The sequence below is a fragment of the Mustela erminea genome, chromosome 9 (genome assembly GCF_009829155.1).
Source record: "Mustela erminea isolate mMusErm1 chromosome 9, mMusErm1.Pri, whole genome shotgun sequence".
Taxonomy (NCBI): Eukaryota; Metazoa; Chordata; class Mammalia; order Carnivora; family Mustelidae; genus Mustela; species Mustela erminea.
The window spans coordinates 800,231-813,324 of NC_045622.1; the positions used below are offsets into that span (position 1 = coordinate 800,231).

General features: G+C 50.1%; 1 protein-coding gene across 1 annotated transcript; it reads right to left on the reverse strand.

Moving 5' to 3' along the window:
* MMP7 (matrix metallopeptidase 7) lies at window positions 1-9,263 on the reverse strand. Its single transcript, XM_032359598.1, has 6 exons — window positions 9,045-9,263; window positions 6,158-6,384; window positions 5,929-6,077; window positions 4,594-4,722; window positions 2,748-2,909; window positions 1-1,223 (listed from the first exon to the last, which is right to left on the reverse strand). Exons 1-6 carry the CDS (start codon window positions 9,150-9,152, stop codon window positions 1,195-1,197), a joined length of 804 nt encoding a protein of 267 aa, XP_032215489.1. The 5' UTR covers window positions 9,153-9,263; the 3' UTR covers window positions 1-1,194.
* Between the last annotated feature and the right edge of the window lie 3,831 nt (window positions 9,264-13,094).

A 13,094-nucleotide genomic window follows, 5' to 3' on the forward strand; every position in this document is an offset into this window, starting at 1 on the left:
TTCTAAAATTAAGACTTTATTTTTTAGGGAAGTTTTAAGTTCACAGTGAAACTGAAACAGTGAAACTGAAAGGGGAAGGTACGGACGTTTTCCACAGACACCCCCCCCCCCATCCTTCACGCCCAGAACCTCCTCCCTTGTTATCGGCGTTCACACCGCAGCGTGCCTGATGCCGTCCCACAGCACGTTAGGTTCCATTCACTTTTCTTTGACCCTTTTCCTTTCTCCCTGAGCTTTGATAATTTCCACTGCCTTGTGTTCAAGCTCGCTGATTCCTTCTACCCAACGCTCTTCTCCACAGAAACGCATTAGCGAGTCTCTCGGGGCAGAAAGAGCTGTGTGGACGTCAGGAAAATGGGTTTCTGGGAGAAGTGAGAAGGAATGGGGTGTAGACGTGGGGATAGGAGTGCGGGGCTGGGGCAGGCAGGCAGCCAGTGACAAATCCGTGCTGCTGGGGCAGGGGAGGAGTGGAGCGATGCGGGTCACGCTGTTTCCTTGAACAACGTGTAATGCCGCGGCCGAGCAGGTCTTCAGCAGGGCCTTGTGGGACGAGCTGGGAGACAGTTAAAGACAGGAGGGTAGGACTGACGTCTGGGGTGGCCCTGGGCCAAGGACAGGGAACCCAGTGTGTGGGTCAGGGAGATGCAGTGACATCAGGCCCGGACTCAACCACAAGTGTGGGAATGTAAAATCTTGGGAATTCACATGCCTGTTGTGGGAAGAACCGGGCTTCCCAGAAGACTCGGAGGAAAGCCTGGGCCAGGAGGAAAAGGGGATCTTGGGCACCTTTGGGCTGTGCCGATGGAGAGAACTCGCTCCTTGCCCGCCCGGGGACAGGACGGGTGCAGCTGAAGACCCGAAACAACCTGGAGGTCTTCCTTTGTTTGTCTGGACTTGGACTTCATTTGCACAGACCCAGTCCTTCCCGATAGAAATCCTTCTGCGTAGAGTAAAAACTTTATTTATCTGTGTATTTAACATTTATTACCACTGACCAAGTGCAAGCTCTTGAGGAAAGTCATGGAGGAAGGAGGCTCTCGTGCTTTTCCCCAGGAGAGCGAGGCGGTGGAAACTAGCCAGGACACGGGGAGGGCCGAACGAGGGGCCGAACGGAGCTCGGGGACCATGTGCGTTCGCTCCGGCTGGGGAGCAGCCACGGGACCACGGAATGAACGTCCACTCTTCCCCACGTTCCTAATTCTTCCTCAAATTGCTCTTCTCTCCTGTTGAAAGAGAAAACACAGACGCCCGACATGGGCGACAACACACAAAAACCATCCCAAGACACTGAAAACAGAGGACGCGTCGCAGGCAGGACGGTCTGCCGTCCCCGGAGCCCGCTTTCCTGCGCTGGACCAGGGGCTCTGAAGCCCACCCCAGTGGCGGCGGGGAGGATGGTGCTGGGCGGAGCGCGGCCCGGCCGGGTGTCTTGAATACCGGCCGCGTGCCCCTGGGTAAGGTGGGCCTCCAGCTCTCGCCACCGGAGCTCACCCAGCGGCGTGACGAGGGGAGCAGCGACTCCCGGGGCTGTCCCGTACGTGAGCAGGACGCGTGAAAGGCCGGGCGCACGCCATGGAGACGCACTGTAGCTATTATTTGTATGATTCTGGAAAGAACACCCGTGAGGTGAATCATACTCTTTGGAATGTGTATTTTCCGCTCATACCATTCCTGGGGTGCATGTCCTCACTAGATTTAAAAGCTTTTAATTACATCTTGCTTCCCTTTGTCCAGAACTTACCCCTTTCCCACTTTGACTGGGGCGCCCTGTGGGCTGATGCCTAAGAATTTGATGCCTTGCTCTATCTGCTTCCTGTGAAATCTAGTCAGTCCCTTTTTGGGTCCCTTTCTCACTTTCTTAGGGTTCTGGGACAGTGACACAGGCCACGGGGGGATCCCACGAGGGCTGCGGATTTATGGGAGGAGTGGCACTGTTTTCTGTTCTGTTGGTGATAACTTTGTGGACAATTGTCAGTGTTTCATCAACTTCTGGGCAACAGCGGCAGTTTGAGTCACAACCTGAAGGCACAGGCACGTGGTATTCTCCAGGAAGGGTTCACTATTCTGCGAAGGCTCAGTCCGCGGTCCGGAAAGAGGATTCAATCTAGGGAGCTCGCGGTTAACTGGACTGGCAGGTATGATTACCACCCCCTGCGCCCGAAATACAGTAGATGCTGTTTCTTGATCTTGTTTTCCCATCGCTTCCTTTTCTGGAAATTGTCTGGAGGGACTATTTAACGTTCTGGGAACACAGTTTAGGAAATACCATTGATGGTAAGTTCTAGGTTGGACTGATCTCCTAAATCCATTTCTTCTAGGAATGATCGTCTCCTGAGGACACGGCCCTGCCGTTCGGAAGCACCTTGACGGCTCTCATGATCATTCAGACCCTTGGGCAGCTAGGGAGGAAGGCGCTCTGTCCCTCAGCCCATCACCCCAGGGGGATATTCCCTAAGGCATCTGTACTGAGCCCGAAAGAACAGCGAGTGGCAGATCGGGGACAAAAAAATACCTCCATCGCATCCTTTACCTGATTTCACCCAATGATACTGTATTACTGAAGACGTAAATGAACAATGTATAACACAGCCTGGGGCTGTTTTCAGGAGCTAAGGTCTCAAGTTTCTCCTCTCAATGGGCTTTTAGACGTAAGTTCGGACAGGCTTTTCCAAGCGGGTACCCATTTCCCAGCCCTTCCTGTTGAGGCACGCCCGCCTGGAGGAGGGATGTGAAATCGTAAATATTACCATATAACTTCTGGATTCCTTTGATGTCATCCGGTGAAAGTCTGAAATTCTTGGACTCTCCGACTCTGTAGGTTGGATACATCACGGCATTGGGATCAGACGAGTGACCGAGGCCCAAAGAGTGGCCAAGTTCGTGGGTCGCGGTGACCAGGAAGTTAACTCCTGCAACCCGAGAGAGACATGCAGGAAGTTAAAGCAGCCCCGTGAACAACGTCACACATGACACGCGAGGCAAAACAAGACAGCCGCAGGAATGCACACCTCCTCAGCGCCTCTGTGGTTCACCTTCTTGAGTCCAGGCCCCATGAGTGGAGGGCTGAGAAGGAGCCTCAGAGTGTACTGCTTTGATCTCATCGTCCCGTCTGCTTTTACAAAAATGTGCTGTTTTTCTAAGGTCATCCCCCAGATAGCCGTCTTCTGGAGTGGAAAGCAGAGGCTTCAGGGGCATTAGGGACCCAGGCTCAAGGCCCAGCTCTGCTGCTTACTAGCTGGACACTTGGGACACACGACCTGACCTCCTGAGTCTTGGTTCCTCGTGTTAATCAGAGATAATCGCTCCCACTGTGTAGGTCTGTCATATTCCTGAGAGTTTCCCAGTATCTAGAAAATAATGGCTATTCACGGACAGTGACTTTGAGCATGAGGAGAGAGACAATCGGCCTTGAGGAAGCCAGGACAGCAAGGCAGGGTCTCCTGGTAACGCCAGGTTTGGTTTCTGATTGACTGAATCATCTTCCCTCAGATTCACAGACGGGCTGTGCTAGGAAGGCAGAAGGCAAGAGCCTGGGAATTAGCAGGGTGGCCAGAGCTCTGACAGTGGGCAGACACCAGGGACCCTCTGTGAGCCCACCCTGAGAGGGAAGAAAGTAGAACGAGCAGGACATACAGGATGTGGGAGCGAGCCCGGGTCACCACCTCACAAGGCTCGGAGCTGACAGCAGACGCTGCAGTGGGGGTGACTTCCCACGACCAGACAGTCCCACGGATCTCCTGCTCAGGGGCAGGGAGCAGCCACGTTATCTTATCTAATTAACTGACTGTTAGAACCTCCTCCACTTAGCGGTATTTAGACCAGAGCTTTCTTCTGTTAGTTTTTGGGGGATTCTGTAATCTCCCACTTTGTAGGGTGACAAAGATGGTGGCTGGCTTCCTTTTGAACAACAGAGAATGGCCTGAGACTTGTGCCCAATTCTTAGATATCACAGTCTCCGCTCCTCCTCCTCCTCCAATAAAAAACCTTACTTTTGGGAACTGGAAAGACCTCTGATGGATCGAATGACCATGCGATCCCAACACTGTGAAGCACTGTGCGTACATTATGTCATTCACTTCCCACCACAATCCCAGGAGGAGGGAACCACGGTCCCACTTCATAGACGGAAACCGGCTCAGAGAAGTCATCACTTGACCAAAGACACAGGGCGAGCGGCTGGCACTGCCACGGCTGGTTGACCCCAGCGTGGTCTGAGCCCACAACCACCTTCCACCCTCTGTCTACACAGCACGATGGGCTCGTGGGATGAAATAACGCGATGAGATGCACACTGTCATTGGCAGTTAACCATGGGTCAGTAATTACCATTAACGAAAGCAATCAGCGAATTCACACTGGTCTAGGGGTTGGGATCTCTAGCAACACCGTGCAGGGAGGTGATGGGTACTGAGGAGGGCACGCGTTGTGCTGAGCACTGGGTGTTACACGCAACTAGCGCATCCTTGAACACTGCATCAGAAACAAATTATGTACTATAGAGTGCCTAACTGAACATAATAAAAATAAATAAAATAAAATCTTAAAAAAAAAACCACACCGCCACAGTGCAGCAGAAGAGGGAGGGCACTGTACCTAGTCTGCTGCCGTCCGTCCAGCGCTCGTCCTCATCAAAGTGTGCGTCCCCGCCCAGACCCGGCCCGGGCGCGAAAGCATGGGCCAGGGTGTTTCCCGGTCCATCAAATGGGTAGTAGTCCCCGTGAGCTGAAAGAGAACAGGGGGTCGCCCTTCGTGAGCCAGTCCACCTCTGGCCGTTCACCTTGTGCTTTACGGAACTAGAGGCTGCGACGATCGGCCCAGCGCAGGGTTGGGGTCCATGCGCGCTGCTGGTCACAGGCAGGTTTTCGTCCACAAAACCACGCTCCGCCCCGCCCACCCCACAGACCCAAGGCTTCCTGCCTCTGGGAGCGCAAACGCGGACAGTGTCTGGGAAGACCAGGCGCAGAGGGTGCCGGTAAGTCCCACTAGTGCTTTCGTCACGATGCATACGCTTGTCTGCATGGGACCTGGCGGGATCCGCCTGAATCCAACGGATTCCAGCCATTTCCTGACGGACGCGGGCTGCCAGGATCAGGGCTTTCTGGGATACGTCCTGGGGCGTTGTCAGTATTGTGGGCGAAGTTCAAAGGTCGGCTAAGTTCGCAGCCCCTGGGCGGTCCAACATTAGAAAAGACCCCAAAGAACACTTTTCTTTAAACGTGCAGCATAAAAAGCTAGCAGTTAGCAGCAGCGGCGTGTGTGGGTTTTAGCTCCTTAAATCCCGTGATTGGAATGCTCTCAGGTTCTCCTTTCTTACCCCTTGAGGGTGTTGGCAACGGGCCATTGGGGAGAACCCTGAGGGCTTTTGGAAGTTGTAACCTGTGTCTTGGTTTAATGAGGGTGTTAGTTAGTCATATTTTAACTGTTCTGAAATACACGTATGTACCTATGTATATGTCTATCAGGATTCACGCTACAGACAGGGTCAGCAAAGCTTCTCTGTAAAGGACCAGATAATAAGTAATTTAGGATTTAGCAGCTCGGCAGTATCTGTCACGATCCCTCAACTCTCCCACAGTGGCCCCAGAGCAGTCGTTGATAACGGGCCGATGAAGGACCATCCCTGTGTTCTGGTAAATATTTATCCACAGAATGCAAACGTGCCCACCAAAAAAAAAAAAAAAAAAAAGGATAGAAATTCATGCACAGAAATAGATGGCGGGCCAGGTTTGGCTCACCAGCCATCATTCGGCATCTCTGCTACCAACAGTGGCTCCAAGTTAATAAACCACAAGAAGTGAAGGGACGTACGCATGTCATGATACATCCCCTACATCCTGTGTGGAGCACAGAGGAAGGTCCCGAGCAGAGGAAAGCGCTCCTGGGAACGCGCAGAGCCGCCCGCGGCAACCTTCCTTCCACCTTCCTTACCTCCTCTTGCAAAGCCGAGCATGATGTCCGCCGTGCCCGCTAACACTCTCCGGAAGGACAGCGGGATCTCCCTGCTCCACAAGGCCAAAGCCTTTGCCACGAGTTGATTGACGGTGACCCGCGGCAGGTCTCGCGTGTACGATATGACCCTGACAGTGAACGAGAGGACAGTGTTTGGCCTCAGGAGGAGGGCCGGGCCGTCTGCCACGGCGAGCCCCGAGGTCCGCACCTGTAGGTGACGACTCGGGAATTCCACTTCGGCTGGGCTGGGAAGAGGGAGTAGTCGGCGACGTCGGGGACCCCACACCTGGGCTTCTGCATTATTTCCACCAGGCGGGGGGTCAGGACCCCCGTCACGGGCAGGCGGAAGAAAGTCTGCATCCGCTTGAGTCTGGCTTCGAAGCTGTCGGCCTCCCTCGTTTCTGAGTTGGACGGATAAAACCTCCTGAGATAGTCCTGTTGGGGAGAGGGGGATCGTCTGTCACCTTTATTGTCTTCCTTTTAGATCACAGAAGACTGTGCATCTTTCCTCAGATCCCTGCGGACTCGAGCCGGGGTGTGAAGGTGGTTGTGTAGCCACGAGGGAAACAGTGTGCATCAGTGGGAGAAAATTCAGTATGGATAAGGACGCCCTAGCACTCCATCTCATGAGCCAGACGGTCCCTCCGTTTCCTTTTTATCCCATTAAATGTATTTTTTAGAAGATTTTTCTTATTTTAAAGAGTTTATTTGAGAAAGTGAGAGCGCACAAGCAGGAGGAGAGGCAGAGGGAGAGGGACAAGCAGACTCCCCGCTGATCAGAGAGCCCAACACAGGACTCAATCCCAGAACCCAGAGATCATGACCTGAGCGGCAGGTAGACGCTTAACCCACTGAGCCCCCCAGGGACCCGTCTCCTGGTAAATGTTTTGCAGAGAAACGCACAGTACACTTCATAAAGCACAGACTTGCTTGTAACAGCCAAGTGGGAGGGGCACTGGGTGAACCCCCAAGGACGCAGCCTGCCCAGAGGCCCCCGGCACCCAGTCACCTCCGAGATCCACCAGAGGTCTTGCCTCGCTGAGGTGAACAGGTCTGAAGATTCTAGTCTCAGAAAAGGACACGTGAAATTATTTCGTTTACTGTGCATATTCTCCAGGCGAAGACAGCAGAGCTCACGGGGCTGAGTGATGTGCCCAGGGCCACATATGAGCTTAGTCAGCTGGCCTGAGTCCCCTTACTGCTGGTCCCCCGGGCTGCAGGACACAGCAGTTCTCCCTGGGGCTCCCCACGTGCCCCTGGATCCTTGGCACTTTCTTGAAGGAAAAAGTTGCAAGGTCACCCTGAGAGGAACTGTATTTGAACTCGTTCTGTTTCCAAAGCCTGTTTCATGCAAACGCTGCAGAGGGCCATAGAATGCCTGAGGCTTTTGTTGAGCACACGCATGCCGTGCGCTAGGCGGTGAGGTTACTTGTCCCTGAAACTCTCGGAAATGTGACCTTTGTCCTATCGGTCTCTCTCTTCAGGGTCCCAGGGATTGTGTTTTCTTCAACACAACCAACACTGTTCATCCGTACAATTAGGGATCAATCTGGTATTGGAAAATCGTCATTTTATCTCTTTCTGAGCTCCAGGCTTTACAAAGATGCTCTTTTGGAAGAAATCTTTTTGCATTCTTGCTGTCAACTCTCCTGCCTCTATTAAACCCAGCTAACGTCTCCCTGGCTTATTGGCAGCGTGTGCAGGAAGTGACGGGACTCAGCACACTTGCAATGTGCCTCTTTCGGAGAACCCATTAGATCAGACTTTATGACATTGCTGTTTTGTCGGTTAAAAAAAAAAAATCAAATATCAGTAATTCCATATGGTTCAATCTAACAGATTACTGCGACTTTTTCAAAGTCTGAGTTAATTGAAATAAAAGCAGACTTTTCTTATGCTTAAAGCTGAAGTTTTTGAACAACAGTTAGGAGTCGACAGTCCATTATTTTACCAAATATTCATTACTTATACTTATTAGGTTGCTTATTAAGAAGTCTACTGGAAAGACCATGGCTTTTGAACCAGAAAAACTTGTCCTGGGCTCCGATCACTATCATCATCAAGTATGTGACTCAACATAACTTTGGCATCTTTCTCCCGGGACAAGGCTAAAGTTTCCATGACATAAGATATGCTGAAGCACTTTAAGTCTATGATTTTCACATACATAGAAGTTGGCACTGTCACCTCCTTATTCAGGAGAAGAACCCTGTGAGCTGTGAATCGCATAGTATCACTGTCCCCATTGGGCGAAGTCAGAACTTCACACCTGCCCATGGTCCCCACCGGCCGGGCACAGGCCCCCAGGAACCTCTACTGTGTTTTCTGATTTCAAGCCTCTCCATTACCACGAGTCCCCACCTCAACGGCAACACGCAGCTCTCTGTGAAAAGAATCTCGAGTCATGATAAATAACAACATTAACAACCTCAATTTGTTGAGCAGGAAACCTGCTTTGGCTTCCGAGTAAGTCCCCACAGCATCCCATGTCATCTCCTACTTCCAGTCGGAATCTGGACGCTCAGAGGGGAGTGGGGTCACCCCCACATTTGTCTACGTAGTGAAGGCAGGAGGAGCTGTGACGCAAACCCGGTCTGGGCAGACTCTGAAGTTGCTCTGGAGCAAGAGAGAGAGTGCAGTCCGGGGGAAACGGCAGGGGGAGAGGGAAAAGCGGACTCACCGCTAGTGAGGAGCCTGGTGCCAGACTCAATCCCAGGACCCCAGCATCATGCCCTGAGGGCAGACGCTTAACAACAGAGCCACCAAGGCGACCCCCTTTTTTTTTAAAAAGAGAGAGAGAGAGAGAGAGAATGTGTGCAATTGTTTACAGAAGGAGAGAGAGAATATCAAGCAGACTCTCCATGGAGCACGGAGCCCAATGCTGGGCTTGATCTCATGACCCTGAGATCATGACCAGAGCTGAAACCAAGAGTCAGCCACTTAACCGACGGAGCCCCCCAGTCAGCCTGCTCAGGACAGCTACTGGATTAAACATGCATATGCTCAGAAAAACTACCCACATTGAAAATCACACTTCCTCATGCTGATGGTGAGACGGGGAGCCCCCACCCCAGGGGAGCGGGCCAGGGACGTACCTGAGCCTGTCTCCACTGTGGCTCACTCATGCCCCCTGCCTCCCGGGGGAGCGGCAAGGCCAGCGCGCTGGGCAGCAGACACAGGGCGCACAGCACGGTCAGCCGCATGGCTGTTGTCCCCAATGTCTCCTCTGGACGGACGGCCGACCGGCTGAGTCCCGCCGGACGCTGGGGACATTTATATAGCTTCTCAGACCTGCGTGTGTAAACAGGTGACTCACTGGACTGTTTTCTTTCTTTTTAATGTCTACAGAACCTTGGAAGTGAGTGTTATTTTTCATTAACGGCAACAAGGAAGTTTTATGCCCTTATTGGCAGGAAGCACACAAGGTATTTGCCTCTCAAGGTATTTTTTTTTTCCACCCTGTTTGCTGTATAAATTTAACTCGTTTTATTTGCCGGAATCAAACTGCTACTCAGACAGGCCTTTGCAATCTAAAATTTGGGGAGAGCATCATTCGGGACTACTTGTACCATGTGCCTTAAAGGACCATGTGTCTTAAAAAATTTGAAATGCATGAAAAAGCGCCCAAGACACACAAATAATCAATAATTACAAAGCATTCTGTAATAGTCTCCAAAGTCAGGATTTGAGTCCAAATCCTTTATTGTTATCAAAGATGAAGCTGAAGCTGAGACAACAGATTCACTTCTTTCCCAGATGTCCCAGCTTGGTGACAGTGGCCCAAATCCCCACCCAGAGCCGCCTGTCCAGTGTGCCTTTATGTAATACATTTCCTGGGAGAGTCCCACGGCTTTGAACTGTATTACATCATGAGAAACACGCCAGATACGCCGCAGCTGAAAAATTTACTTATTCAAATATATCCTAAATCATCTGGAGGTTGGGTGTCGTGACTTAGCAAAAGTCAACCTTCTAGATCAAGAAATTAAATTGGCTCTTTACGTAGATGCCGTAATTCTGTGTCATCACGGTTCAGACTTGCTTGAGAACCTCGTATTTCCGGTCAGCATGTGGATGGTAACGGGCTTGGTGCGGGTTTATAGAAGAAATGAATACTTCAAGATTTGGATCAGCTAATGCAGGTTTTATGAGGTTTTTCTGTGATCTTTGCATTGAATTAAAGTTCAAAGGCATTAGCTAGATATTATATTTTCTGTTTCTGTTAATTTTAATAGTTCGAATACTACAAATCATGGTTTTGTACTGTCGTCAGATACGCGTACTGTCACAAAAATATGGTCAGATACTACAAAATTTTTTTTTAAAGATTTATTTATTTGACAGACTGAGATCACAAGGAGGCAGAGAGGCAGGCAGAGAGAGAGGGGGAAGCAGGCTCCCTGCGGAGCAGAGAGCCCAATGTGGGGCTCGATCCCAGGACCCCGAGATCATGACCTGGGCCGAAGGCAGAGGCTTAACCCACTGAGCCACTCAGGTGCCCCTAAAAATATTTTGAATAAATTTGAGTTACTCCCTTGGTTAGTCATTTCTGGAGACCAAGAAAGTAATCTTTTCTTGTCTTGTTCCTCTGAACCGTAATTCGGGAGAAATGAGTGAACAGGACCAAGTCCCCGTCCCCGCCCATAGAAGCTTACACTCTAGGATGGGGGTATGGGGACCCCCTGTACAGTGGGAAACTGCCTGTCGTAGGTAACATACCAAGGACGGGGAACAGCTAATCCTTCCCACGGGAACCGAGGAACGATCATGTAGACGCTGACATTTTAGCTGCAGTGAGAGAGCAATGAGGCATTCCCTGGGGCCAGCACGACGGGAGAACCCCGGGAAGGGGAGAGCCCATGGCAAAGAGCCGTTGGCATTGCTGGGATGTGAGTGGCTGGGGAAGGAGTCTGGAATCAGGCCGTGAGGAGCCAGTCTCATCCGCTAGGGGCTTCTGACTTTATCTTAAACAGTGTCGAGGAGTGTTTCAAAGGAACAAAGTAGCATTATCAGGTTTGTCATGTTGTAACAAAGGGTGGCGGTTGCTGTCAAAAAGGAAAATCATGGTTTTGTACTGTCGTCAGATACGCGTACTGTCACATTTACCATTTCCACCATTGTAACTGTGCAGTTTGGGCGCATCAGGTCCGTTCACGATACTGAACAGCCTTCACCCGTGTCTATTTCCAGAACTTTTAAAATCATCATCAGAAGCTCTGTACCCATGACATGGGAACTCTTCCCTTCCCTGGTAATCTCAGTTCTGCGTCCTGTCTCTACGAGCGTGACTCCTCTATGCATGTGAGTGTATTCATGTCACAGTCGTCCTTCGTGAATGGATTATGTCATGTAGCAAAGTGTCCTCAAGGTTCATCCCTGTTGTAGCAGGAATCGGAGCTCCCTTCCTTTTTTTTTTTTTTTCTTTTTTAAAAGATTTTCTTTATTTATTTGAGAGACAGAGTAAGAGAGAGCATGAGAGGGGAGAAGGTCAGAGGGAGACGCAGAGTCCCCGTGGAGCTGGGAGCCTGATGCGGGACTTGATCCTGGGACTCAAGGATCGTGGCCTGAGCCGAAGGCAGTCGCTTAACCAACTGAGCCACCCAGGCGTCCAGAGCTTCCTTCCTTCTTACGGCTGAATAATATTCCAGCATATGAATGTATCACATTTTATTTATCTATTTATCTGTCAACATCTTGGGTTGTTTCCACTGCCTAGCTATTGTGAACAGCTGTGCAATGGTTCTCAGAGTACAAATGTCTGTTCCAGTCCGTTTTCCACCAGTCTGGGCAGACACTGAGGAGTGGAATTGCTGGGCCATGTAACAATTCTACTACAAGTAGACTGGGTTCTTGGGAATCTTCTATAGAGACAGCATCATTTTACATTCTGGCCAGTAACATAGGAGGATTTCAGTTTCTCCTCAGCCTCATCAAAACTTGTTATTTCCCATGTTTAAAACTTTTCTTTATTACAACCCTGAAGTGGTGTCTCATTATGGTTTTGATATATATTTCTAATGACCAGTGAATGATGTTGAATGTTTGTTGTCCATTCGTAAATCTTCCTTATAGGAATATCTAGTCAAGCTTTTTGACTGTATTTTTAATTGGGTTGTCTTTTTGTTGTTGAGTTGTAGGAGTTCTTGACATAGTGTGGCTTTTAAACCCTTATCAAATATAGGATTTGCAAATATTTTTTCTCCCTCCTGTAGGTTGCCTTTTCATGCTCTTGATAATGTCCTTTGATGCACAAAAGTTTCTATCTTGATAAAGTCCAATTTAGTTATTTTTTTGTTGTTGCTTGTGCTTCTGGTGTTGGGATCTAAAAACCCATTGCCAAGTTCAAAGTCATGAAGATTTCTGCCTGTGTGCTGAGAGATTTTTGCTTCTAGATCTTATCTGTAGGTCACGCATCCACACTTTATTATTTTTTTCTTTTTTTGAGTTTTTAATTTCAGTTTGTTAAAATATGTATAACATTATTCTCAGGTGTACATAGAGTGATTCAGCACTCCCATACATCATCACAGCAGGTGCCTCCTCCCCCCCATCCCCTGTTCCTCCCCATCCCCTCGCCTGCCTCCCCTCTGGTCACGGTCAGTGTGTTCTCTGTAGTTCAGTCCGTTTCTTGGTTTGCCTCTTTCTCTTTTTTCCCCCTCTGCTCATTTGCTGTGTTTCTTAAATTCCACATTTGAGGGCAATCATACGGGATCTGTCTTCCTCCGGCTGACTTACTTCACTCAGCATCACACTCTGGCTCCATCCACATTGTTGCAAACGGCAAGATCTCATTCTCTCTGATGGCCGAGTCGCATCCCGCTGTGGACACAGACCCTGTCTTCCGTATGCAGTCGTCAGCCAGTGCACGCTCCGGCTGCTTCCGTATCTTGGTTATTGAGACAATGCTGCTGTAAACATCAGGCTGCGTGTTTCCCTTCAAATGTGTATTTTTGTATTCTTTGGGTAAATACCCAGTAGTGCAATCGCTGGGTCGTAGGGTAGCTCTATTTTCAACTTTTTGAGCAACCTCCATGCTGTTCTCCAGAGTGACTGCGCCAGCCTGCATTCCCACCAACAGTGTAGGAGGGTTTCCCATTCTCTGCAGCCTCGCCAGCATCTGTTACTTCTTGTGCTTTTGATTTTAC